The sequence below is a fragment of the Hetaerina americana genome, unplaced genomic scaffold (genome assembly GCF_022747635.1).
Source record: "Hetaerina americana unplaced genomic scaffold, ioHetAmer1.1.p SCAF_38, whole genome shotgun sequence".
In the NCBI taxonomy this organism is placed as follows: Eukaryota; Metazoa; Arthropoda; class Insecta; order Odonata; family Calopterygidae; genus Hetaerina; species Hetaerina americana.
The window spans coordinates 3,201,908-3,229,458 of NW_027286963.1; the positions used below are offsets into that span (position 1 = coordinate 3,201,908).

Genomic DNA, 27,551 nt, shown 5'->3' on the forward strand with positions numbered 1-27,551 from the left:
TGAATATTTGATTCAGCCATCACGCCGTCAGCATTGCTTGCTCATATCTACCGCTAAATTGTTCACGAAAACATATGGTTCTTGGGGAGAGGGAACCTCGTTGTTTCGCCACACGAACGTGCTAATTTGAAAATACTGCCCGTGTTAATTTATCCGCTTAGTGGCTTGGTTGGGTGCTTCGTTTTGTGGCGTGATGGACAGAAGAAAATGTTAGTTTCTGCGTTATGACCAATCGTTGGAAGACATTAAACATTGTCCGCGCTGTTAATTGAAAGTCAAGGCAACAGAGTTCAACATACTTTTGGTGTTAGAGATTGAAAGCAAATATTTAATGGAGTCGAGCCGCAAACGAAATTTATCGGGTAACTGATTGGCGCTCCATTCCGAAGAATGATTGACCTCCGTTATTCCACTCAGTCCTATGCAACGTATTTGCCTCGTGACCTTAATTCGCTCCTGTTTTGTTACTTAAGAAATCAATCGTTTATCAAGGATTTTCCAATTCATCTGATTACTTTAATAATTGAATCGACTAACGAAAAAAAAATCAATATAATAATGTGATTTTTAGTCTGTGACTTTTTTAGACATAATGATCTTTTCCCAATCATCATGTATCTTAATTCGTTAGAAATGAGCGATTTAATTTCAAAGGAAACATAATGATTGCTCATATTACAAAACGGCATATATATTTTGGAAAATCGGGTGAAGAAGAACCGAACGGTCATTTATGCTAGCAAAACAAAACTTAGAAGAGCTTTAGAATTATTTAAATTTCACGGAAACAGATTTTTAACCGAATTTTAGCTCGATTTATCAAAATAATTTTCGAGAGCTTATTTCCAAAAATTTTGTATGACTGAAATGATTTCGGCAAATCAAATCGCGATGGTACTTGGGATGATCAGTTTAGGCGGCTTACTTTAAGCAAAAAAATAATAAAATATTAATTCTGTACCGTGTGAACCAAGAGTTTTCATTTGGAAAAATCTTTTTATATTTGGAAATATTTTTGAACGAATGAAAAATATATTTTTAAAATCATTTGTTTTTCATTATTTTTTTATGCTGACTAACAAGTTCAAATAGAATCGTATGAATTTAACTAAAAAGATTTTTCCAAATGAATATATATATATACATACGAGGGTCATCCGGAAAGTAGTACCCGTTCGTGAAATAAAGACACAAAAGTAAATATTAACAAACATAAAAAATTTTATTTGAAAGAGGATACTTTAAACTACTTCTCAACATAATCTCCAAGCAAATTAAGGCATTTGTCATAACGTGTGACAAGTTTCTGTATTCCTGCTGCATAGTCCTTCGCCGCCAGCTCATTGAGATACGCGAGGGACCCATCTTGCACAAATTTTTGCATAATGCAGATGGTGTTTAACAATTTCATGAACAATTGTTCGAGAAACATTGGGAAAATGCTCACAGATGTCATCAATTGTGACGCGCCGATCGTTCCTCACGAATTCGTCAACTGAGCTCACCAGTTGGTCTGTAATGACAGACGGTCTCCCCGAACGCTCATCGTCGTGTGTGTTCCCCCTCCCCATGTTGAAGTTGCGACACCACCGCCGAACAGACGACTCGTCCATTACATTGTCTCCATACACCTCCTTTAATTGGCGATGAATATCACATGGGCGAACGTTTCTTGCATTGAGGAATTTAATCACTGCCCTCACTTCACAACTGGCGGCGTTCTCAATTTTTTTAAACATTGTAAACAATCACAGAAACAACACAGGCAATGCTAGCGTCACGCAACTTGGCTCAGAGAAGGCAGACAAGCCACTGAAGCTATCTGACCTCGTCCAGCGGCTACTCGCGTCGTCAGCACTTCATGCGGCACGAACGGGTACTACTTTCCGGATGACCCTAGTGTGTATATATATATATATAAATACATATGTATATATACAAATATATATACAGGGTTCGTCCGGAAAATAAGTGTACCGACTCCTGGGCTGGGCGCGCCGCTCCAGGCGCGCCCAGCACCGCTCTGACGGGCTGCGATTGGAGGGTGATATGTTGGCAAGCGACGCTGAAAAAGGCAGTCGGCTCTGAGCTGTGGTGTAGTGAGGAGCTCTGTTAACGCGAACCTCCACTCTCGACCCACGTCACGGAACGCGATGCCGAAGTTTTTGGAGCAGCGTTATTCCATCAAATTTGCGGTAAAGCTTGGGAAATCGTCTACCGAAACTGTCGGTATGATTAACCAGGCTTACGGGGAGTCAGCCATGTCCAGAAACATGATCTTTCGGTGGCACAAGATGTTCGTGGAGGGCAGAGAAGAGGTCTACGACGAGTCTTCGAGAGGTTCCCGATGATGCCTTCGCGGGAGCGTTCCAGGAATGGGAACGCCGCTGGAGCAAGTGTATCGACTCACAAGGGTCCTATTTGGAGGAATATTAGCTTAAGATATGTAAAAGTGTAATAAATTTTTTTTCCTTAGCTCAGTACACTTATTTTCCGGACGAACCCTGTATATGTATATATATATATATATATATATATATATATATATATATATATATATATGATGTTAAAACAACTTATAATCTTCTTTGGGCGGCGGGCAAAAGTACATCAGATATCCTTTTATCCTTTAGCGGCAAAATAAAGGTTTTAAAATTAAAATTGACTAGGTTATATTTGGTACAAATGGCATGAAATGATCGATATCTTCTAATTTTTGCTTGTCCCTACCGTTTTCGCATTTATTTCGCGATCTCTATTCCGAACAGATACCGTATTTGGGTCAGCCGACTCATTTTCCTGTCGCACCAACATCGTTTTATTCTTAAATTCACCTAAAGTATCCCTGATAGTCTTGCGCAGATATAAAATAAACTTAAAGGCACGCGATTGTATACTTAAAGTGTGACCTTACTCATGAGTCTCTTCTTTATCACTTTATATCTTGCATATTTCTGAACTAGACGAAGGAAGAGGGTTCGTTATATTGCGATGGTTCATATACTGGCTACCGGTACAGAAGACCCTGGTTCGAACTCTGGGGGTGGTAGGGTGTTTTCAGTGGTATCCAAATACTTGAGACGCTATGTGGAGAGTGGAGTACACTATCTCTAGGATGGGAAGTTAAAATGTGTGATCTCTGGAGTCTTTGCAGTATGTACAGTAAACTCTTGTCGACCCCAGGTTTATTTCTCCCTTCTTCCTCCATTTCCTAAGCATCCCACCCCTGAAAAAATCCCCACTTCTCTCCCTAATTGCGTAAATATTCTTCTTTCTTTCTTTCCTCCCCGAATAACGGCAACTACGAATGCAAGGATCGAGACTCAATTCTAAAAGAGCATAAGGGAAGTTTATATGTTAGCTAGGAGCAGAGTATTCCAAATAATATATTGGAATTCATATATTGCGCATTATATATGATCATAATAGACCCTAAAGAGTTTTAAGGTGAAGTAATCGTATTTACTTTTCACATTATTCATAAAAATTGTAGCTACGACTTACTTTTACGAAAAATTGACGTTTAGAGACCTAATTTCCACCACTAGGTTTATTAGAGAGGCACGAGGAAACATCTGGTTTTCAATTGTTTTGAATAAACACGAGATTCGGATTCTATAAGTATGAGTGATCTCATAAATAGAGAAAAAAAATGTATAAAGTAATTTAGAAAAAAACGCGAGCAGTTGACATTTAAATTTAAAAATTTTAAAAGTTTTATCAGGGCATTTTTCAAATTATCATTTTGACCTTGACTTGGAATCAACCATTGAATAAGGCAAAGGGAACGATAGGAAAAGAAATGAACTTACCTGCAACCTTATCTTCCTCGCCTTGTTTCCCCACTCGACCAGACATCACGGTGTGACTTGTAAAGTTGTCCAGTGCCGTACCAAATAATTTGCAAACATTTTTAAAATTCATAATTAACTTTATTTACACCAATATAAAACACAGTGATCATGACTCTACGACAACGGTGGTGATGGTACAGGGGTGTCCAGCGGTATCATCGCACGACACCTAAATTAAGGATTCACTTAGCCAATCCCCGTTAACGTTGCCGACGAAAGAGACAATATGACTTCGTAGATTCTCTTTGTGAAAAAAACTGAGAACTGTGGAAAACAACTTGTTCCCGAGTTTTAGCCTCGTTGGATATTGAACATATAGTTACGTGCAAATAAAAACATCGTCTGCCTGCCGTTCTCTCTCGACAAGGCATTGTGTAACACACTTTTCACTCACATTAGCAAGGAACTTCACTCACTCACAACTATATACATACATACAACAACCGTCCTGAAAAAAATAAAACAATCGTTTTGGTCCGTGGAAATTTGGGGGAAGACGGTGACTGTCTACTGTTTGCGAACGTTTGCTATATCTTGTTAAAAAGTGTTGTTGTGCATTTTCATTTGCAGATACCACCGCGCCGAATTGCGCGAATTCCCAAATGGATGTGTGCGATTTAACTTCTTTTCCCCTTTGATTCCTCCTGAGCACTGGTTGAGGGATGGATGTTGCTTTTCCGCCGAAGATTCAAACGGTTCAAAATCCGTTTGGGGGTTGATTTTGAAATTCACTCCTGTTGCATTTACGAACGTTTTGTCTCGCGACTATCTCTTGTGACGCCACGACATTCCTTTCCCCATGTCCTCGGCGCTTGCGAGTTGAATCGAAGACTGTATGGTCGCCGCTGTAACCCAACGGGAAAAGAAATGATGGCATTTTCTGAATGAGTCCCCCACCCTCTCTTGCAGAGCGCGCGCTCGCCGGCAGGAGCTGCTCGCTTCTCCCCGGGTGAAGGGAAGAGAGAGGTGTGGGTGGGTGGGTTTGAGGTTCGGGGGAGTGGACATGTGGGGGACTTAGGGAGGATCTCCGCCTCGGGAGTTGAGGGACCGTTTCCCGGGAGGACCACGTCCGGACGATCGGTGACGCCCTCCTCCTCCCATCCCCTTCTATCCCCCCTTCCCTGCCGTCCTCTCCCCCTACCAGAAATTTCCGTTCGGTAGTAATCTCCGCCGTGGGCATTCCCTCGGCGTTTATTTTTTTGAGGTATGAAGTGGGCACCGGTTTGTCCACCTTCCAATCCATCACCTCCTCACTTTCTCCGTCTCCGTCTGGCTGCCGCCTCTTCTGCCGCTTTCCTCCGAAGCCACCGCTGCCTTCCTCGCCGAGCGACCTGGAATGACGAGAGCGCGGAAGAGACTTCACTCACCACTTGGTCGGATGAACGGATTCGAGGGAAAAAGAGGAAATGATTCGGCACTCGCAGATTTTTCAAAAAAGTGTGCGCTGAAGGAAGGCGAGACGGGGGACGTCTTGTGTTTCGCGTCAGTCGGGACGATTCTGCGAGACACAGACTTGAGATGAATTTTTGTGTAGATCGAGGTGGAAGTTTTAATAGAGGAATCAGATAAAGTTAGGTAAAATATCTGTTTTTTTAATTTATCTACCTGGCAGGTATTGTATGAGTAGGACTGACTAAATTGCTTCTCCCAATTAGAAAACCTGTTATCCAATACTACAATAATCCCCACTTCAGAGCCCGGGTTCGAATTCCGTTAGTGACTGGATTTTTTGGGGTTATCCCGATCCCTAACTGAGTTGCTATGTAGAGAGCATTTTGAGTGATTATGCCGTCCGTCGGATGGGACGCTAAATGGTGGACCCCTTGGCGCAGTTTGTTTAGAGTAGTCTCTGTTTTCTAAGCCAGGTTTTTCTCCACTCTACTTCCATTCCATTAAAACATTCTACCCTGTCAGATTACCCGCCCCCTTCCTTCTGGCACAAATGACCTCTGCTGTCGGTCGCCTCCCCTAATACCTACTACTAGTCACACTAATACTTCCTTCCTCCATTCCGCCAAACATGCCAGTTCTATTTCTTGCCCTTCCACGTTTGCATAACGCTCTCCCCTCTATATATCATAGTCTACAACATCCAATTCCCAATCAGAACGCTCTGAATCCATCTTTCCTACCTCTTTTGGATTTATCCCAACCATATTCTCTCCTCTTTTAGCATGCCTAGTACTTCTTCGTTTGTTTTCCTTTTCCGTCCTTCTCCACACCCATATCTCGAAAGCCTCCAATCCAATCTTGCCATAATAAGGAGATCCGTTAGTAATGCACAAGGAAAAATCAAAATACTTTGAATTTCCACAGAGGTTCTCCTGTGGAAACCCAAAGTATTTTGAATCTTCCTTGTGCATTACCATAGAACTCTACAAAGTATCGGCCTCAATTATTTCTCAAAAGAGATCCGTTAGGTTTACCAGGACGTTTCAATTCAAAATGGAAAACTCTAATCCATCAAATTAATTGATTTAATTCAAGTAATTAAATAATAAAGGTAGATTTAGGGACGTTTCTATGTACTACTATCGTCTACTTATCGCAAGAATTTTCTTTTGATTGCCTTACATTATTTTTTCTTCATCATTTCGTAATTTCTACCTTCATTCATGCCATTATAAAGTATACTCTCTGCCTTTATCCGCCCTGCTTTAATGGATAAAAAGTATGCATAAAAAGAAATTTTGTATATGATAACGAAAATTTTTCACCTAAACCCAATTCTCGACGCTTCGGTGGCTGTCTGCAGACTTTTGGTTCATTCCTTGTACTTTAAAGGAGTAACTTTAATTTTTTATTGCCTATCTTATTTGCTGGATACATTCACGGTTTCCGATTAGTATGTACATTTTCCCGGGGGGATAGGGAACTTGCGACACTCGTTGGAAGGTATACCCCTATTATATATATATATATATATATATATATATATATATATATATATATATATATATATATATATATATATATGAATTTTCAGAGAAAACATTCGTCATGAGCTTCACTTTACTACGTGACGATGGTCTAAGAGAAACCTTTTCAAGGCCAGGGAAAATATTTCTTTGGTTACCGTGATTAACATCCAAAATTTGACTATTAATTTGCTCCTGCGACGTTCATGCTACCCGCAAGATGAAATGTTTTCTCTCGCCGCTCTCCCTCACGACGGAGACGGATGTTGGAAAAAAAGTCTCCGCTTACGTTCTAAGTATCTAATAATTGGAAGAATTCGCTCTTGAGCAAAAATCATTCAGAATAATGGAGAAAAAGGCCAATTTTTGCCGAATGTCTCAATTCCTGCCGGTAAGAGTTCTTATTTTGATGATGGCTCCCATAGTTGTGTCCTAATTCAAGAGGAAATGGCGTAAATGACGAATTCGCTTTACGAAAGTGACCCAGGCTATCGATTTCATCACTGGGAATTCCGACGTGACGAATCAGACTCAGGTGATACGTCGTGGCATTAATTAACCTAGCGAAATGACCTAAAATATGCAATTCCTTGTTAATTGCCCTTTCGTCTAATGTTAACGGAAAACTAACAAGAAAAATTGTGATATTTTTTCTGTTCCTGTCAATGATTTTGGGCCTGAGAACTCTTACGTGGTGAATATGCCTGTTGAGTGAAAGATAGGAAGATTATTTCGTAATACGTAAGTACTCAATTGTCAAGACCGAACGGACGGCTTCAAGCATTCGTTTTCACCGCGCACCACTCGCGACAACAACTCTAAGAAGGAACAATGCGACAGAAATGGGTAGAAATTAGCGAAAATAGTTAGGGACACCTAAATTACATTTTTCCTGCACTTATTTCATGGCTTGCGTTCCCCACCACGCACCCTTGGGACGAGTTGTGGTGTGTCGGGTAAATAAATACTTTTATGCCTCTCATTCATTTGTGACTATCCGTCCTGAATAAGTAGAACCAATTCTAATAGGTAATTAATGACTGCGCTAAATGTGAGCCCACCCTTTCAAATTTGTTTTCTTATTTGTCTTCTCAGTGTCGTTCGTGGAGTAGTTACCAACAGCATAACCATTGTAATGAGGATAAGGATTATTACATGGATGGTGTATTTAATCGCAGCCTTCCACGTGCCTTTTAAGTGGATCACGGGATGCTATGTGTTTGTGGAAGTATTGGTGTAGATGTAGTATGGCTAGTGACCTAACAATCCAACACCCCTGCCTTACACTCCCTTGCGACGGCTTGCGGGGTAGTGTATAGGTGTGAATGTCCGTAATTTGCGAGGCTTTCACAAGCCAAGTGAAGAGTCAATCAGAAGCGTTTGTCGCGCTCGTGACAGGAGCGCGACAAACGCCTCTGATTGACTCTTCAAGATGGCACAGTGTGCAATTAAGTAAAGCCCTAAAACACCAAAGAGCATTTATGTATGGGAAAATGAAGCGAACATACAATGAGCGAAATGAAATAATTGAAAACTATAAAACAGTTAAAGCCTTAGAATGTAAAGCATGTCGCTAGGAGTGAGGCGAATTTAAATGATTACGTGACTATTTGGACGATAACCCGAAATCATTTTGGTCAAATGCATGAGAGGTTTAGGAAAATAAGTCAACAGTGTAATTCCTAAATAGTAATGGAGAACTTATCACCAGTTTAGGAAATTTTAGTATAATAAACTATTGTTTTCATAAAGTTTTTAATAATCGCTCGTCGGAACTATTCTAGTCGTTACTCAATCGTATCCTAGAGCATATGTCTAAAATTGTCTTCTCTTCTCCTGGCATTAAACGCGAACTCAAATACATTAGTCCAAACAATTCGCTAGACCCTAATAAAATCCCTGCTCGAGTAAACAAAATGATTGCCTCAGAAATTGGTCCTTATTTGGAAATAATATTTGACAAATCCCTCAATGATCGCACAGTACCGAAGAACTGGAAAGTAGCCAATGTTACGCTCATAGTTTAAAACAAAGCAAAAGGGAAGGTCGTAATAATTACCGACCAATCTCTCTCTCATCCTTCGAGTGCAAATTCTTGCAGCATATATATGTAAGTCCATTAATGGGATATTTCGATTCCCAGGACTTACAGTTAAAAAACAGCACGGTTTCAATAAGGGTAGATCTCGCGAGACGTAACTGGCACTTTTCTTGCATTATACTTTTGTCTCGGGTGAAAGTTATGTTCAAGTCGGTGATATAATTCTGGATTTTAAAAAAAATTCGACCAAGCCCCTCCTAACATTGGGAAGTTACGGGATAGAAAAGTGTGCACTATACTGGATTCATCAATATTTAACAGGTCGAGAGCAAAGGGTCGTTATAGACGGTGTGTCAAGCGCGACGTAAGCGCTATCGGTCCGCTATTTTTACTGAAATGCATAAATAACATGAAGTCTGAGGTTTCCAGTAACCTTTGCCTCTTTGCTGACGATGCAGTGATATACGAGGACAAGGAAATATCCAGTCAGGAAGATTAGGAAACATTATTTAATGATCTAAATGCAATTCAAAAGTGGCTCGAGACATGGGAGCTATAATTAAATTTGAATAAATGTGTTTCAATGAATTTTTGGAGGAAGAGTACTTCATTCGAAAACAATTGCACTATTTAAGGAACCAATGTAAACGTAGAAACAGTAAAATATTTGAGTGTTAAGTACGTTAATTAAGGATATTCCCCGTGGAAAAGTCATTTGTGAAATTTACAAAATAGCGAATAAAAAGTTAAGATTCACGAGTAGGATGCTTAGTAAATCTGATGAGAAGGTGAAATAGCTTTGTTATTTTGCGTTAGTCAGGCCCCACCTAGAGTTTATGGAATCCTTGCGAGTTAGGCTTAGTTCTAGAACTGCATTGTGTTCAACGTAGAGCAGTTAGGTTCGTGAAAAGTTGTAATGAACAACGTAGCAGTGCCATGACACTATTGGAAGAATTAGGATGGGAGCCACTAGTTGACCGTAGGTTGAAATACAGGTTAAATTTACTGCGTTAATTTGAGGCAGGTCACTTATCCGAAGGTGTAAAAGACATATTACAGACCCCGTTTTACTACGGTACATCAGATCACATATATAAAATCGGGGAGATATATTGTAAAGTGATATATTTTAAAATTCGTTTTTTCCTTGTTCGATTAGGGATCAAAATAGATATGATCGCAGGCACAATGAGGGCAATTAGTATTGGTAGTATTAGTATTAATATTTCGTCGCTATTATGAATGCTTTTTAAATATACCAGTTTTTATAACATTTTTCCTACATAATTTGAATATTGTCCTGTTACTTGATATTTATGCATGTAATTAGCTTCTCACGTGGTGACTAGTTTTGTTTGATTGTAGGCTCGAACTAATATCTGTATAGATGGCTGTAATGATTGTTCATGCATGGCTAGTGACCTAATACACCCCGCCACACGTTCTTGGGGCGGCTTTCGGGGTATTATGTAGGTGTAGGTGTAGATGAAACACTGCTGTTCGAATTAGGAAGTCAGTGCGATGAGCGCGGGATGAGAAAAAATTAAAAAAAAGGGTTATTCGGCTCTCGAGAAAGACGAAAGCTAAGCTTTCTGTTAAATTTGGAGGTTGTAAACTTAATCATGTTAACATTTTACCCATCTTGGAAATATTATGGACCAATATGTTCAAAGTTGTAGGGACATAAGATGAAAAGTTGCGTTAGGTAAAGAATTTGTCACTAGGAGGTGGGATATGATGACAGGGACGTTGCGTAATCATTAGCCAAGATTTATTGATGAAAAACCAGCACAGTTTCCGAAAGGGTATATCCTGTGATAAAAAAACATGCGCTTTTTATTCAGGAGAGAATGATGTTCCAGTGGGCGCGGTTTTTCTAGATTTTAAAAAAGCTTTCGACAAAGTACCACAGAGCAAACTACTCAAAAAGATGTCTATGGCATGAGCATGAGGAATTATCCTGGGCTGGATTAAAGGAAAAATAAATGGTCGTTTACAAAAAGGGTAGTAATGGATGATGATCACTCTAATGCAGTAGAAATTGCTTCAGGTGTTCCCCAGCAAAGTGTTATCGGCCCTCATTTATCCCTTATTAACATTGACGGCACAAAATTCGTAGTTAATAGTAAAATATGTTAATTTACCAGAAATGCGGTGATTTACAAGGATATCCGTAAGCCTGATGATGAGGTATCTTTAGCAGATCACCTTAATGTGATGCAACGTTGATGTGACTCTTGGTAATAAGAATTAAACTTAAAAAGTTTGTGGTGATGGATATTTGGAAAAACAGCAATTCCCTTCCGAACGCCTACTGCATCATGGAATACCGAAATGAAATGTGCAGATTCGATTAAATACTTAGGCATTACCCTCACTTAAGATCTCTCCTGGGTGAAGCATATAAGGGGAATAAGTGGACCCGAAAAATTACATAGCTTGGGTGGAGCTACGGGTGTCCAGAGTGCCTTGCCTGGGAATCGAACCCGGGCCCCTCCTGTCAGCTCAGTCAGTCAAACGCTCTACCCCCTGGACTACCGCGACCCATATATATATATATATATATATATATATATATATATATATATATATATATATATATATGTAAGCTCGTTTTAATAAATTTTAGTTATCATATAACTCTCGCCCCATACGTACCTTTTCCGAAAAGTAGCTTCACTAGAATCAGGAATGGCGCCTCGAAGCATATGTGGAGGATCACAGACGCAATTAAAGTGATGAATATATCGCCTGCGTAGTCGTGGAACTGTAAATTAAATATGTATTTAGAAGATAACGATAAAATTAAGAACAAAATACTATTGATTTAAAATATGTACCAGTGAAAAACTCAAGGAAATATTTATTTCAGTGTTTTATGATTTTTTCCTCCACAGTTATTCTTTTTTCTGTTTATATATTTAATTATATCGTAGGAATAGAATTCTTATTCAAGGAGAGATATGTTTACAATTAGATCAAAATATCATTTTGAAAACATTTTGCATTAGAATTCTCTGCAGCTGTAGCAGATGTCAAATCTTAAATCCCAAATATACATTTATGTGTGATGTTGATTTTCAAAATTTAGTATAAATGAATGAAATGTTAAACTCTATGTTTGGCGAAAAATGTATCACTTTCGGAGAGGGGGGCTAGAATGGAATGCGAAAATACTTACCAGTACATATTCATCAACAAAGATGGCGGTTCTTGACCTTGAAGCGCCAAATAGTAGAACGGCTACATGCGTAAGGAAAATGCAGTAGGACAGGCGACTCAGCGGCTTAAAGAATTTTGCTGACAGCAATTGATTAATGAAACCTACGAATGAAAAAAATTATTAATTCACTTTGCACTTGATAAATCGAGGGTTGCTCTGAAGAACATAGCAATTGAATCTAAAGAAAGGAAAGCCAGACACAAAGTACTTCTTATAAAAATATGCATTTCAATGGCCATTTGCAATTGGGCACTAAAGTATATAAGTGACCCCTATAATACAATTTCTCAGGTATAATATACCTGGAAGTGCCTTGCCTTGTACAGAAGATTATTACCACAAGTTAAAATAATTCTGCAACCGCCCTCGATGTAAAACATGTCTACTGATCATATCTGCTCCTCTCTCCCCACATCCCCTCATTGCCCCCTTAACTCGTTCCAACGCTAATTGCCTCTGAAAAAACATGATTTATCTTTTGTCATGAAAACAATGCACTTCATTTTACATAGGCGAATGCATTACCCCCTTATCCATTTGAATGAAAAATCACCTCTACTCCTGCAATTCTGCCTCACTATCTTCCCTTCCAATCCCTTCACACGCAAATTACCGCAACCTTTAATTCGATCAGTGTTTTGCTCTTAACATCCTAGAATCCCTACCCGATTCAGCCACCAATAGAGGTGAGAACTCGAACACCCGCGTATATACTAGCTTTTCCGATCTTTTAAAATTCCCACCCTTAACCGCCATCTTTAATTCCCCTCCCAGCATTCCCTGCACCTTCCCCTTCTCCCCCAGACCGCTAACTTCTCTCCGAATATTTCAGTCTTACTTGAAGAAGGCCGAAAGCTCAAACAATCTACAATGTGAGTGTCCTTTTAAGTGTTGCTATTTTATTTGTGTTCTATTGTGCCGTCCAAATATTACACTGCTCGTGCGAGTGTTTTTTTTATATCATCGACATATATATATATATATATATATATATATATATATATATATATATATGTGTATATATATATATATGTATATTATATATATATATATATATATATATATATATATATATCTTCGAAATGGAACGCTCTTCGGCGACGCAAAAATATATTTAAACACGGATGTAGATTTGTAGAATATAGAGAGACAAAGAAAGGACACTCACAATATGTTATTTGACGTTTCAACAGCTCGGCTGTCGTCTTCAGAATCTGAAGATGACAGCCGAGCTGTCGAAACGTCAAATAACATATTGTGAGTGTCCTTTCTTTGTGTCTCTATATTCCACAAATCTACATCCGTGTTTATATATATATATATATATATATATATATATATATATATATGTCTATATGCTGTGTTATATTATATATATATATATATATATATATATATATATATACATACATACATATGTATGTATATATATATGTATATATGCTGTGTTATATTTTATATATATAACACAGCTACTATATAAAACATTTTATGACTCCTAACAAAACACAAAATCCAGCATCCTACTCTATATCAGGTCCATCTTCATCTCTGAGTACTTTCTTCCTCCCTTCATCCCGTCAAACATCCCTATCCTGTTCCTTCCCTTTCCTCGTTTGCCTAACATTCTCTCCTCTATTACAGTCTTCAACATCCCACTGCTGGTCGATACCCCCTTCATCCACTTTTCCTGCCTCCATAGGATTTCTCCCAACAAACCCCTCTCTTCGCCCACCATATCAAGTACTTCCTCATTTGTTTTCTTCTCGGTCCATTTCACCTCCTCCACACCCAAATTTCAAAAGCCTCCAGTCTACGTCTATCCTCCTGCTTCAATGACCACGTTTCCGCGCCGTACATAGCTACGCTCCATATAAAAGTTTTTACGAGTCTTTTCTTAATATCCTTACTCAACGTCCCTCTCATCAACTCCTTCCTCCTTTGCCTAGCGCAATTCTTCTCCTTACGCCCCAAATACTTTAACCGTGTTGGTCCAAAACACTTCCGAGATACATAAAATGTTCTACCTGCTCTAGTTTTTGCCCTCCTATTTTAATGTTAAGCTTAGCCTTTTTCTTTCTAGAAAATCGAATAATCTTTGTTTTATTAATATTGATTCTCACACCTTACCTGTCGCACTGAATTTCCAATTCACTCAGCAATGCTTGGAACCCATTGGCTGACTGACAAACTAAAGCTTGGTCATCAGCAAACCTAACTGATTTAACGAATTCCCCGCCCACTTTCATTCCTACCTCGAGTTCTTCCCATGCCTCTTTGATCATTTCCTCAGCATACAGGTTGAACAGCAACGGTGATAATGGGCAACCCTGCCTTACACCTCCCCTGCAACTAACCTGCCAACCCTGCTCATTCCTCTCGATTATTGATCTCATTACTGCCATGGCATCGCGCGTGCCTTTCCTCTTCCTAAACTGATCATCCCCTAAGTAATCATTTGCCCTACTCTCTATCCTTTTGTTTATGATCCTGAGAACAAGTTTAGCTGCGTGGGATATCAAACTTATTTTCCTGTAGTCCTCACATGATGTGGCCTTTTTCTTTTTCATCGTCGAGTATGCCTGGACCTGTCTTCATCTATGTCTTCTTCCCTTTCGATGCATGAGCTTTTGGTCTACTATAGAGTTCTACTCTTTATTCCTTCCATCTCTCTTGGATATTTTCAGTTTTAACTTTATGATCACAATACGTGATTCATGGTTTCCTTGTCCTTTTTCCATTACCGGTTCCTATAGTGTCTTTGGCGGCTTACGATATCCCTTTCTCGATACATACCCAGTTTCTTTGATAGTACTCAGCTCTTTACCGTCCTCCATAATTTTCTCTACAGCCTGCTGGCACTCCTTTCTTGTCAATCCATTTAATGCTTCTGCATTCCATTTCTTAACCCACCACCCCTGCCTTATCTTTTTGAAACGGACGCTACATTTCATAACAACTAAATTGTGGTCCGAGTCCCCATCGGCACCCGTGAAGCTGTGAGAATTGTTTCTAAACCCTTGCATAACCCAAACCTAAACTAACTGATACCTTTCTGTGTCACCTGGCATTTTCCATGTATACCTACGCCTTTTGTGGTGTCTAAACCAAGTATTGGTGATGACTAACCCCTGTCTCCTTTAGAATTCAATTGCTTTCTCCCCGCGGTCATTCCTCGTGGCTAAACCGTAGTTCCCAGCCTCATCACCATCTCTTCCTTCGCCCACCGTCGCATACCAATCACCCATCCCTATCAAATGTTTCCCTGCAGGAACAACGCAATTATGTCCTCTATTTGATCGTATATACTATCGACCTCTTCCTCCGTATGGTTGCTCGGTGGCATGCATACCTGAACAATGACCAAGTCCGATGGTTCTGCTTTTATCTCTGCTAGTAATATTTTATCCATTGCTTGTTCTATGTATACTACGCTTCTTCCTGCCTCTTTATTCAATATTATGACAACCCCTCGTTGGCTCTCGTCCCCTTCGCTCTGTATGATTCTATAACTATCACTCCAGTAATCCCGCTATCCTTCCATCTCACCTCGCGTGAACCTAAAATATCCGTAAAATATCTTTCAATCTCTCGCTTAACATTCTCTAATTTTCCCGGGTTCAATATTGTCCGAACATTCCAAGTTCCTATTCTAAGTAATTTGATCTTCTTCTTCTGCGCCTTCTTTCCTGCTGCTGTCCGTTTTCCTTTGCAAGGGTTTCATGAGATGACGACCGCGGAAGCCTTGCCTCACCCACTCCCATGCACGACACACGGCCGATTGGGCCGAGTCCCGTAGTTACCAGGACTAATGCTCTTTCTACTGTCTATCATTTGATTCTTGGGCAGTATAATTGAGGTGGTGCCCCTTTGCTTTCTTCAATAGTTTTTAATGTGAAAACATCAATCAATGGCCGCCCCACTTGGGTCAGACGTCTCACTGGGGAACAGACGCTGCGTGGATTACCTTTCGTGTTGATCCTTGCCTTCGACCTTCGAGCCTACTCGAAGCTATTATCATTGCTCACGCCAGCATAGCTCAAGGGGCAATCGGAACGCACAGGCCCTTCCACCACGTCAAGGTTGTAGCCCACAGGAGGGGATATATAAAAACATTATCCATAAACACAGTAATCAACCCGAAGGTCGGTTTGGAGGTGATGGTAGAATTCACACAGTACTAAGCACAACGGCGTGTGAAATGGACACATCAGAGTAGGTGGGCCATTTCCTTTCCCTGTGCCGGTAATGGTTTCCCAGGAAGATCTGTATCCGAAAAATATCATAGCTGGGTTGGAGCTGCAGGTACTCAGAAAAGCTTCTATGGGCATCGAACCCGGGCTCTCCGGCCAGTCGGTAGTCCAACGCTTTACCCCTGGGCTACTGCGACCCATATATATATCTATATATAGATATAAATATGTATATATATATATATATATACATACATACAAATTAAGTGGAAGTCTTATGGATTTGTATATTATTGTACACCAAGATAGTACTAGCGAACAAAAACATAAGCACAGAAATAAACAAAAAAGATAAACTCAAACGTATTCCGAATTTTTGGTGGCGATAACCACCTTTCTCAAGGGAGAGAAGGAACTCAAGGAGGAGGAACTCAAGACGGAGTTGAGAAAGGTGGTTCTGTTATAACCACCTTTCTGAAGGGAGAGAAAGAACTCAAGGAGTTCTTTCTCTCCAATGAGAAGGTTGTTAAAGCCACCGAAAATTTGGAAAACGTGTGTTCCTTTTTATGTTCGCCAGTGCTATCTTGGTATATATGTGTGTGTATATACATGTATATATGGTATATATTCATAGCATGGGAATAGAGATAAGGAAAATTGATAGGGACATACGTAGAAGACGAACACAGAAGAGGTGGGAAAGGCGGAATCGAGCAGATCACGAGTGCACGTATATTTCCTTGACTGGGACTTGAACAACAGATCTTCTGACATGCCGGGCCGATGCCCTAATATATATATATATATATATATATATATATATATATATATATATATATATATATATACATACAATATACATATTTTATATATATACAATGGACATATATATATCAGGGCACCGGCCCTCGATTCCACCTTTCCCACCCCTTCTGTGTTCATCTTTTACATGTGTTCCTATCCCTTTTCCTTATCTCTATTCCCATTCTATGAATATATATATATATATACATTTATATATATATATATATATATATATATATGTATATAGTTTTCTTTTAATTGCAAAATCAATCATGAAGGTATCAATTGAAAATATAAAAATGACGGATGCTCACTATTTACAGTTTTCTATTATTCTAAAAAAGAGTGTTATAACATTAAATAATGATCCACAGACTAATGCCGACATAATTATTGTTGATCTTTCCCTGGCTGAACGTAAAATGACCCCTTATTGCTCTTCATGCAATAATTAGATGCGACTCACCTCCGTAACCATTACTGCACGCAAAAATGAGCCATCCAACCGCGATGGCCCAGGCGAAACGGTGGAAAGCGCCGAAGAAGCTTGCTTCCATGACATCGTACGGGTGGTTGAACTGGAACATGTCATAAGGCCCGAAGATGACGGCATAGAGCACCACAAAGCAGGCCACCCAGGCGACACCCGCTGAAACCTGAGGAGTATTGAAAACTGAATTAGATGATATGACTATTTGGGTTGGTCACTTTTAATTTTTGTCGCTCGAAATTGAAGTTATGTTTTGATAACTCCTTCACGTAGCGTACCAAGCCTGAATATGTTCAAATACGAGAACGATGTCTCTTACTTACGAGTACACTTTTTAACATCTTGTTCCTTTATAGCCCCAAAAATTTCAGTGTGTTAGAGGACGCCTCGATAAAGCACTCGGCCGGACATCGAGGGATGCGGGTTTGAATCCCGGTCAAGGCGAATGATTTTCACACTCTGAAATTGTTGCATAGCTGTAGTTATTAACCTTGTAATGCATATCTCCTCTTCTTGTGCGTTGAGACGTATAGCCCACTCAGATACTGCAGTCCATGTACCTGTAGTTATCATGACCTACATAGTTTGAATTATTTTATAAATAATATTTTGTCACTAAAAATTAGGAAAAGCTTTATTTTTTATGTTGCATAACTGGTCTGTAAGCACGCCCTGCCACATACCATATCCGTGGCATGCAAGTTATTATGTAGATGTAGAAACTTACTGATGTTTATATTAAGAGATGTTTTCAAGTTTCTTTCCTTCCGCTGATGTTACACTGTACTACATTTTGCGCGATTTAATTTGTATTTGTGGAGCTACAATCCTCACATTATAGAGCCTTATTGTTTTTCTGATGTGGATTGAAAAAAGTCTAAATTTAATGATTTTAGAGGTAAAAGGCCATTCGAATTAATACTGACGTTATACATACATATAACATCCTTTTATTTTTTCAGAATTCTAGAATAATTCAAATCCACAAAAATCAAGCAATTGGTATCCGAAAAAATTACACTGAGAGTGCCCTGAGACGAGCCTGGGAATCGAACCCGGGCCCTCCAGTCAGTAGAACAGTGATCTCTACCCACTGAATTACCAACCTCACGTTCAGTTTACAAACATTTAATTTTTTCTGTTTATAAATATTATGGGCAGTATTATTGACACTTGGTCCCGAGTCTTTTAGTCCTTTACAAGAATTCCTTGTCTATGATTTTAAATCGTATTAGGGTAATGAAATCCTTTTAGACTTTTGCCTTTCATCATCAGGGTTAGCAGTAATTAAGATAAGGATCAATTTGCCCTGGTTTTCTTATGCTTATCTTTCTACATATCGCATTAAGTCTTGCACAATTGCCATGTTACCTTCATCATAATTATGCTCTCACTTCTTTAATATATTTTCCCATCAAATAACGATGGCGTATGAGAACATTAGTGGGAGTAACCATGTCAATTTGGAAACAACAGACATGGCAATTTGGCAGTACTGGCACTGCTAGACCAGAATCAACCCTCTTACCGGTATTGTCAAATGAAGTTTACAAATTACATGCTGATGCCGTCAGTATGGCTAAATAAATCTTTTGGTTTGTAGAAGTGTATTTGTTAAATGATGCGATTGTATATTTGATGAGGCACGGATAAACTGCAGTTTAATGAAACGCTGAAATTAAAATTTTGACTGATTTACCTGATTGATTTTCACTTTCACCATTCTCAGCTTATGCAGCAGGCATCCGAGGGCAAGTCCAACCAGATAGGGTGCCATCCTGTTGTGGGTTGCCATGTACACGTATTGCATGTACGCGTTGAGTGCCGCATTGCTGTAAAAAAAACAAGAAAATGAGGATGGCGTTACTTTTATTTGTGTTCAGTTTATCAACCGTTATACACTGGCGTAATGTTCAATCAAACGACATCAACGAATATTCTGGGACATCGAAGAAATCGCGCAAATGAATAAAACTTAAAAACTGAGGAAAAGAGTTACCTTAGCAAATCGGGGGCGGATTCAGGGGTTGGGAGAGGGGGTGGTAGCATGACCACTCCCTTTTAGAATATTTTTGGGTCAATAAAAATTCAAATTAATTATTGCTTATACGCTTGAAAAACAGCCGGTACCAGTACCTGCCGTTCTCCAGGCATTCCAGGCATAGACTTATTTACTGAAGGGCGCATTTGCGGTCTCTAAATGAGCTCAGTTATTTTGAAACATTAATAGGGAAAAGATTAAGTATTTTTATTTCTCTATGTCGTGTTAATTAGGGCGCTTAAGCAAAAGATAAAAACTAGGTTGGAGCCTTTTCAGGTGTGGGGGTTGAGATAATAAAATTGACAGAGAGGAAAACAAATGATGAGGTTCTAGGCGTGGTAGGACAGGATAGAAGACTGTTGGGAGATATACGAAGAAGACAGGATTAGTGGATGCAGGAGATAATGAAAGGAGCCTATGGGATACGAAAGACTGTGATGTGCTTAGATTGGAGACTGTTGGGAAAGCGAGGCAGAGAGAAAAGAGGTTTAGGCATTTTGGATGTAATTTAAGGAGGCATGAAGTATGCAGGATTAAAGATTGCCCTGCATAATATAACTTGATTATTCTTATATGAAGCATAGTATTAAGGGGTATTTTCTATCATTTCCAAGAGGGCTTAGAAGTACAGTAGTTTGCAGTGCCAGGATCTATCCAAGACCTGCCCTGAAGCGGAAAACTTTTAATGATAATATTAATATTAAAGTTTCCATACCCCATTGCAGATTTTCTACAACCGCGACTGTGCCAAATGGCATCGCGTGACCATACCTTATGCCTAAATCAATGTTAGAGGGCTCTGTCCTCAACCGCAACTATGTGATGCGGGTCTGATTGAATTTTTCAAGCTCAGCCTCAGCATCCGTTCCGGGTGAAAAAGTCTTCACTATAACAATAGAAAAAAATCCATGCGGACAGATTTCCTAATATATTGGGACACAGACATAGCACGCTTCGTGTAGCACAAGTTTTAAGACTTTAACTAAAAATTTCACTAGCAGTTTAATTTTAATTGGAAACCAATAAAACGAAAGTCCTGAAGAGGCTTGTTGCCTCAAACAGGGCTTCCTAGTAGGTGCACTACACCTACTTGGATAAATAAAAAAAAACGAAAGTGAATAATACTAAATATGGATTCACACGAAATGCAGATACGATCCCTTCCGGCTACTCTATTTTTTAACGCATATTAATTCGTTCTCCCGTAGCAATTATTATATTTTAGCTCTATGACTTCAAATAAGTCAATAGGTAGACATGAGAATCCAAAGTCCATGATGATATTGACACCAATCGTGGAGGATTGGAGGATTGTTTATTTTCCCATTTTTTTATTAATTTTTTTGATATATGTTTTGATTAATCAGGGTAAATTTTGCTCGGTTAGTCATTAATCTCGAAGCTTGCAGCATTAGCAGTTCTTCCTACTTAGGGGGTTAGGTGGTAGGGTTAGGGATTGAAGGTTTAGGTCGTAGAAGAGACTCCATTGTCTCAATCTCACCCTAAAATAAAGACGGCTATCTATCTTTCTATCTAAATATTGTAAACTAAATGTCGTAGATGTATGTGTGATAATGTAAAGCCATTCTGTGTACGGAACCGGGATCAAAACACTTTGAATGTTTGTGAACGGAGTGATTCTAAACGGGCTCGAATAAACGTCCCTGAAATGCCACCTATTTTATGTTTGGACCCTAGTTTGACTCTGGGGGGATTAGTTCACCGTAAATAATCACAGCATTGTCCAACAAGCCCTTAAAAACGCCCTACATTATGCTTGAATCATGGGTAGTCCGAAGGGGATTAGTTTCCGGTGCATGGGGCACAGCTAATCTTAACGTTAACATTTACCGTTCTTTACCCTGGAATTGATTGTAGACATGCAAGTTTATTACCACAAGGTCCATCATCCTCATTCGAACTAATATATTAAACACGCAGTGAAACTTTAAAATGCGACAATAATTCACTCAATTTTTTTAGTAATGAGAGAGTAGAGCATTTGAACTCAGTTAAAGGGAAATCCGGGTACTGAGTTCTAGTTGCGGGACGAAAAATCTGTCTACATTTATAGTAGCACTATTTCTTCAGTACCCATCCTAACGAGGGGAAAAAAGTACAGTTCCTTAAATTCAAGTGGCAAGATTTGATGGGTAAAAATATATAACCTCCTTAAAAATGTTTATTATGTACAAACAAGTCAGTTGTTTTTGTGAAGACCATATTTCCTAGTTTTAAACTACATTGGTGGTATTGTAATCATAATATTAATGAACAAATGATTGCAATTTTTGAAACTTTAAGACCAGGTTTCGTAGCATAACATCAACACCAAGCACTTGAAGATGATTTAGAACAGAATCGAAATTGAATTCGTTAACTGGTGGAAAATCGAAATTATTTGGTCATCAACTTATGTAAAGCAATTTTTTTAAAAATTTCAATTAAAAGAGTTTTTAACGACAAATCGGCATAATCATTTGCCTTCTTTTTCGCATAATATATTTAAAATAAGGACTTTACTTTGTGACGTATTTGGTGTGGCTTAGAAATGTATCGTTGATGAGATTGTGTGTCTATTCAAAACCTACCAAAATGGTTAACTAAATTATTGTGTTTAATGGTAATCTACCTGTTGAAGTATGTTTTGGAAGCACGCAGCCAATAAACCGGTTCATCGATACGCTTCCTGTCTCTCCTAGCACAATCCACCCCGATATGCAACCTTACAATAGGCCCCTCTTCAATTCCGAATTCTTTCTTCCTCCATCCATTCCCTCTAACGGGCGCCTATCCTGTTACTTCTCCTTCATAGCTTTCCTAACATTCTCGCCTCTATCATAGTCTTCAATATCCCATTGCCAATCAAAATGCTTTGAATCCATCTTTCCTTCCTCCTTTAGATTTGTCCCATCAACCCCCACTCTTCCCCCAACATACTTAGCACTTCCTCGTTCGTTTTCCTTTCTGTCCACTTCACTTTCTCCATTATTCTCCACACCAACATTTCAAAAGCCACCAATCTATTGCCTATCATCCTGCTTTAATGACCAAGTTTCCGCTCAGTACAAAAACACGCTCCATATCAAAGTTTTAAGGAGCCTTCTCTTAACATCCTTACTCAACGCCACTGTCATCAATGATCTCCAAGTGTAAGCTTCTTTGCCTAATGCAATTCTTCTCCTAATGTTCCTGCTACTTTGATCATTTTGGTCCTCGTTCCCGCTCGTCCTTTCCCGTTTGATTTTCTTTTTCCGCCCACCCCACCTCTTCTATCCTTCGCCACACCCACATACCCAAATTCTCCAATCCACCCACAACATCTTCCTTCAATGACCATGTTTCCGTGCCGTACAAAACCACGTTCCATATCAAAAGGCAAACTAAGCAATAACTACAATAGTAATAGTTGAAATTTTTTGTAGCACACCTAGTTCTATGCGATGTTTTTCTTTCTTCGGTGGGTCGTGTTCTCGCGGCTTCCTTTTTTCATGCGTTCAGTTTTGCGTTCCGTCGCGGACGTTTCCATGAATGCAGCAGGGCCGGGAGGAAACAGATGACGGCAATGACTCGTGAATTGTGTTTTTTTAAATGAAAGAAGAACAAATTGCATACGGCGAGCGTCGAAAATGCACGGCCACGCAGTTGCGACGGTGAAAGATAAGGGCAACTTTTGTCGCGACGCTGTTCTGCGTCTCGATTAGCTGACAGGTCTCCGGCGCCACAAAAATGGCTGCATGAAGACACAAATCTTTAGGGGGACGCGTTGCGTCGCCGGCACGATACCCCTTCCTCCCAGGCACGTGCAACACTTACCTCGTCCCCACGTGGTAGAATCCGGGAAGTTGGTAGGCGTAGGTGGTGGCGAAGGGTAGGGCCACGGAGATGGCGGTGGCGAGGATGAGCAGGGCCGCGCCCTTACGGGGCCACCTCCACAGCGGGTAGATGAGGAGGGGCGACAGCAGGCACATCTGCATGTCGGCGGCCAAGTACCACGACTGGACCAGGCACTGCGCTCAGGACATGGAACGTAATTCGTCGTGAATTATATCGCATTGGGAAAAAGAAGCATGACATTAATGAATGGAGCAGAGAAATTTCGTCATTGAACAGTTGATTCGGTCATATGTATATTATGTATGTATGCATATATATATATATATATATATATATATATATATATATATATATATATAAGCATCTTATTCATGAAACCTGTTTGTGAAGTAGACTGCACTGATAAAGGCGGCTGGTTAAGAGTGAATAATGTGAAAGCATATACCGATCGGTAGGCTAGTAACATATGTTTGGCCATTATTTCAACATAAGGTTTTTATAGCATAAACGAAGGGTAAATATACGAAATTCTTGAAGATCAAGTGTCATCAAAGCCACTAACCATCAGCAATACCTACACCACACAAGCTGTCATCCTCAACACACGAAAGGCTCGATTCCTAACTCTCTCTCTATCCGCGGACACCGAATTTGCAACACCACAGCCACTCTCAACAAATACCTTGCCAATCTACACCTTGCACTCCTCAAACGCGTTTACCCAGAAAAGTTGCTACGAAATAAAATCCACCGTTCCACCCGACCACACACACCACACAATAACAAGCCCACATCTGACGCAGGACTCAACCTTTGCACCACCTATTACCCCGGATCACACAGACTGAAAACCCTCCTTAAAGAATTGTTCCCAATTCTACATGACAATGACGCGACCTCATCCTTACTACCCCAATGCCCATCTATCGCATACAGACGACCCGCCAATCTCAAAAACCTTCTGAGATCCACCAACCCTTTGGCGCCCCCCCGTGACAAATTTCCCAATATTTCCCCAACTTGCAACCGCCCCCGATGTAAAACCTGTCCTCTTATTATGCCTACTCCCCTCTCCCTACATCCCCTCATAGCCCCCCCACCTCGTTCCCACGCTAATTGCCTCTCAAAAAATATTATTTATCTTTTATCATGCAAACATTGCACTTCCTTCTACATAGGTGAATGCATTACCCCCTTATCCATCCGAATGAATAATCACCGGTACTCCTGTAATTCTGCCTCACTCTCTTCTCTTCCTATCCCTTCACACGCCAATTCCCACAACCTTTCATTCGACCAGTGTTTTTCCCTCAGCATCCTAGAATCCCTACCTGATTCAGCTACCAACATAGAGGTGAGAACTCGTGAATCCGCCTACATACTATCCTTCCGTTCCTTTAAAATTCCCACCCTTAACCGCCATATTTAATTTCCCTCCCAGCATTCCCTCCACACCTCCCCTCCACACCTCCCCTCCACGCCCATAACTCTTTCCCCTCTCCTGTTCCATAGCATATTTTCAGTCTCTCTTGAAGAAGGCCCCTGAGAGGGCCGAAAGCTCGAACAATTTACCGTGTAAGTGTTCTTTTATATGTGTCTATTCTTTTCTATTTGTGTTATGTTGTGTCAGCCCATTGTTGTGCCGCTCGTATGAGTTTTTCCGTACAATCGTTATATATATATATATATATATATATATATATATATATATATATATATATATATATATATATATAACACTTTTTGAAAGTCTCACGGACGTGAATAATAATGTATAACACTAAGCACTAGTGGACACAGACAAAAACACACAGAAACACATAAAAAAGAGGCTCACTATTTTTCGAATTCACGATATATATATATATATATATATATATATATATATATATATATATATATATATATATATATATAACCATAAACACAGTAATCAACCCAAAGGTCGGTTTGGTAGATGATGGTTGAGTTCACCCAGTACTAAGCCCTATACGGCGTGTGAAATTCACACATCAGGGTAGGGGGGCCAGTTCCTTTCCCTGTGCATGTTATGGTTTCCCAGGAAGACCTGGTACCCGAATAATCACATAGTTTGAGTGGAGCTGCGGGTGCCCAGAGTGCCTTGCCCGGGAATCGAACCCCTCCGGTCAGCAATCCAACGCTCTCCCCCCTGGACTACCGCGGCCCACCTTTTACGACTACATTTCCACTCACAATGTACGTAAACCTCCATGCCTTTCTTATGTGAATAACGTATCCGGGGGATCGGGATTGGTGCGGTGGCTATCGTACTGGCTTCCCTCCCAGAGAGTTCAAATCCCGGCGGTGTTGAATATTTTTCATTGGTATCTCGATCCCTACTTGAGGTGCTTTGTGGAGGGCACTTTGAGTGAGTACGCCGTCCGTCGAAAGGGACGTTAAGCTGCGGACCCCTTGGCGCCTTTCGTAAAGAGTAGGCTAATGCCGACGCCGGGTTTCTCTCCACCCTTCATCCTTTCCTGTCCATCCCCTATGGCGGAAATGACCTCAGCTCTCGCTCGCCTCCCCCTTAATACTACTACAACTATAAATTAACCGGGAGATGTTACCTGTGCGATGCTGTCGTATGGCGTAAAATAGAGCCAAAAGAACCGCGTAAATGTCATCTCTTCTTACTACACTACACGTCCGGTTACTATTATAAATGTATTTATGGAATATTTTGATTCAAATCAGTTATGCAAAACTTTCCATGCGCATTTATGACTCCTCTGCGACTCTAATCGTTGGTTAGGTTTACCAATACTTCCACAAAACAATGTTGACTGGAAATGTTCTATATCATTCCGCTAGCTGTTAACGCTCATACACTTAGCGGAGCGCTTCTTGGGTGCCATGAAGCATTCCATGCATTAGGAAGTTAACGGAGGTGAGAGTAGGTCTTTTGTGTTTACTTAACGTGCGACTTCGACCTGGCGTCGTTGCATTTCCGTTAAATGCGTGCCCAACTTTCTAAGCTCAAGACTGTTGCGCGCCGTTTCCTTTCATTCACAAATTTGCACGGAAATATATGTCGTGACGGACGGTTTAAAGGCTCTCATCCATGTGCAAGTAAGCTGAGGTGCCTCTACAAATAAGTACACATTCACATCTCTCTTCCTTAGTTTAAATATTCCGTAAGTTATAGATGCGCTGGTGATTGCGTAACTTCACGCTTCAGTGCAAGCTGGTGTTCCAACCTATACTTTGTTTTCAATAACTCCTCATATCAATAAAATAATTTGGGAGATTACAATGTGTGCCTGAGGTTAATATTATTTTTGTGACTGTAAGATCTTACCAAAGTACAGTTGCGTTTAGTATCTCAGTCATATTAAAATGTCCATTACAAATTCGAATAATATAATAATCGTGGTGTTCATAAACTGCCGCTGGAATGAAAAATTTGCAATCAGAAGGCAACCGATTCGTAGGCTTAACAAATATGTGAATTATAATGTAATTACCATTTTTACTTCGTGGAAGCGATCCATGACTCAAATGAATACACTTTGTATTTCCACATAAATTTATTTCGAAATATAAAGTTTATTCTCTTGAGTCAAATTCAATATTTTATATATATATATGTGTATATATGTATATGTGTATATATATATATATATATATATATATATATATATATATAAAAGTTATCTAAAAGTCTCACGGATGTGAATAACAATGTATATGAATAGCACTAGTGGACAAAGACAAAAACACACAAAAAAGAAAAGAAACACACTGGTTTTCGGATTTTCGGTTTTTTCATGGATGTAGATATAAGGGATAATGGAAACAGATACACGTAAAGAACAAACACGAAGATTGTTGGGTAAGGGTGCGGGTTAAAAGCAGAAAAAAACTTGAATGGGACTTAAACACGGTCCTTTGATGTACCGGACCAATGCTAATTCAATTAAGCAATCAAGGTGACCTAATAACCACTTATGTATTATCTCTCCTCGTCTCCCGTATGAAGTATTTTGGTTTTCAGACGAGATGAATGTAATGATTAATGAGGGGAGAAAAATGGAAGAACGCTAGCACAGTATTATGTAGAAGGAAGTATAAAGACTTAAAATAATAAAATGAGCCGCGAAAAAGTAGAACGAAAAGATCGTTGTGGAAG

At 39.7% G+C, this 27,551-nt stretch overlaps 1 protein-coding gene across 1 annotated transcript in view; it reads right to left on the reverse strand.

Moving 5' to 3' along the window:
- Positions 1-5,096: 5,096 nt before the first annotated feature.
- The window catches only part of LOC139691554 (nose resistant to fluoxetine protein 6-like), a 104,114-nt gene continuing 81,659 nt past the window's right edge, over positions 5,097-27,551 (reverse strand). The window contains exons 8-13 of the mRNA XM_071589427.1: positions 23,381-23,574; positions 19,223-19,355; positions 17,500-17,689; positions 11,995-12,137; positions 11,472-11,580; positions 5,097-5,185 (exon numbers count right to left, since the gene is read on the reverse strand). Coding sequence (XP_071445528.1) covers positions 5,097-5,185; positions 11,472-11,580; positions 11,995-12,137; positions 17,500-17,689; positions 19,223-19,355; positions 23,381-23,574 — 858 coding nt within the window. The remainder of the gene's footprint in view (positions 5,186-11,471; positions 11,581-11,994; positions 12,138-17,499; positions 17,690-19,222; positions 19,356-23,380; positions 23,575-27,551) is intronic.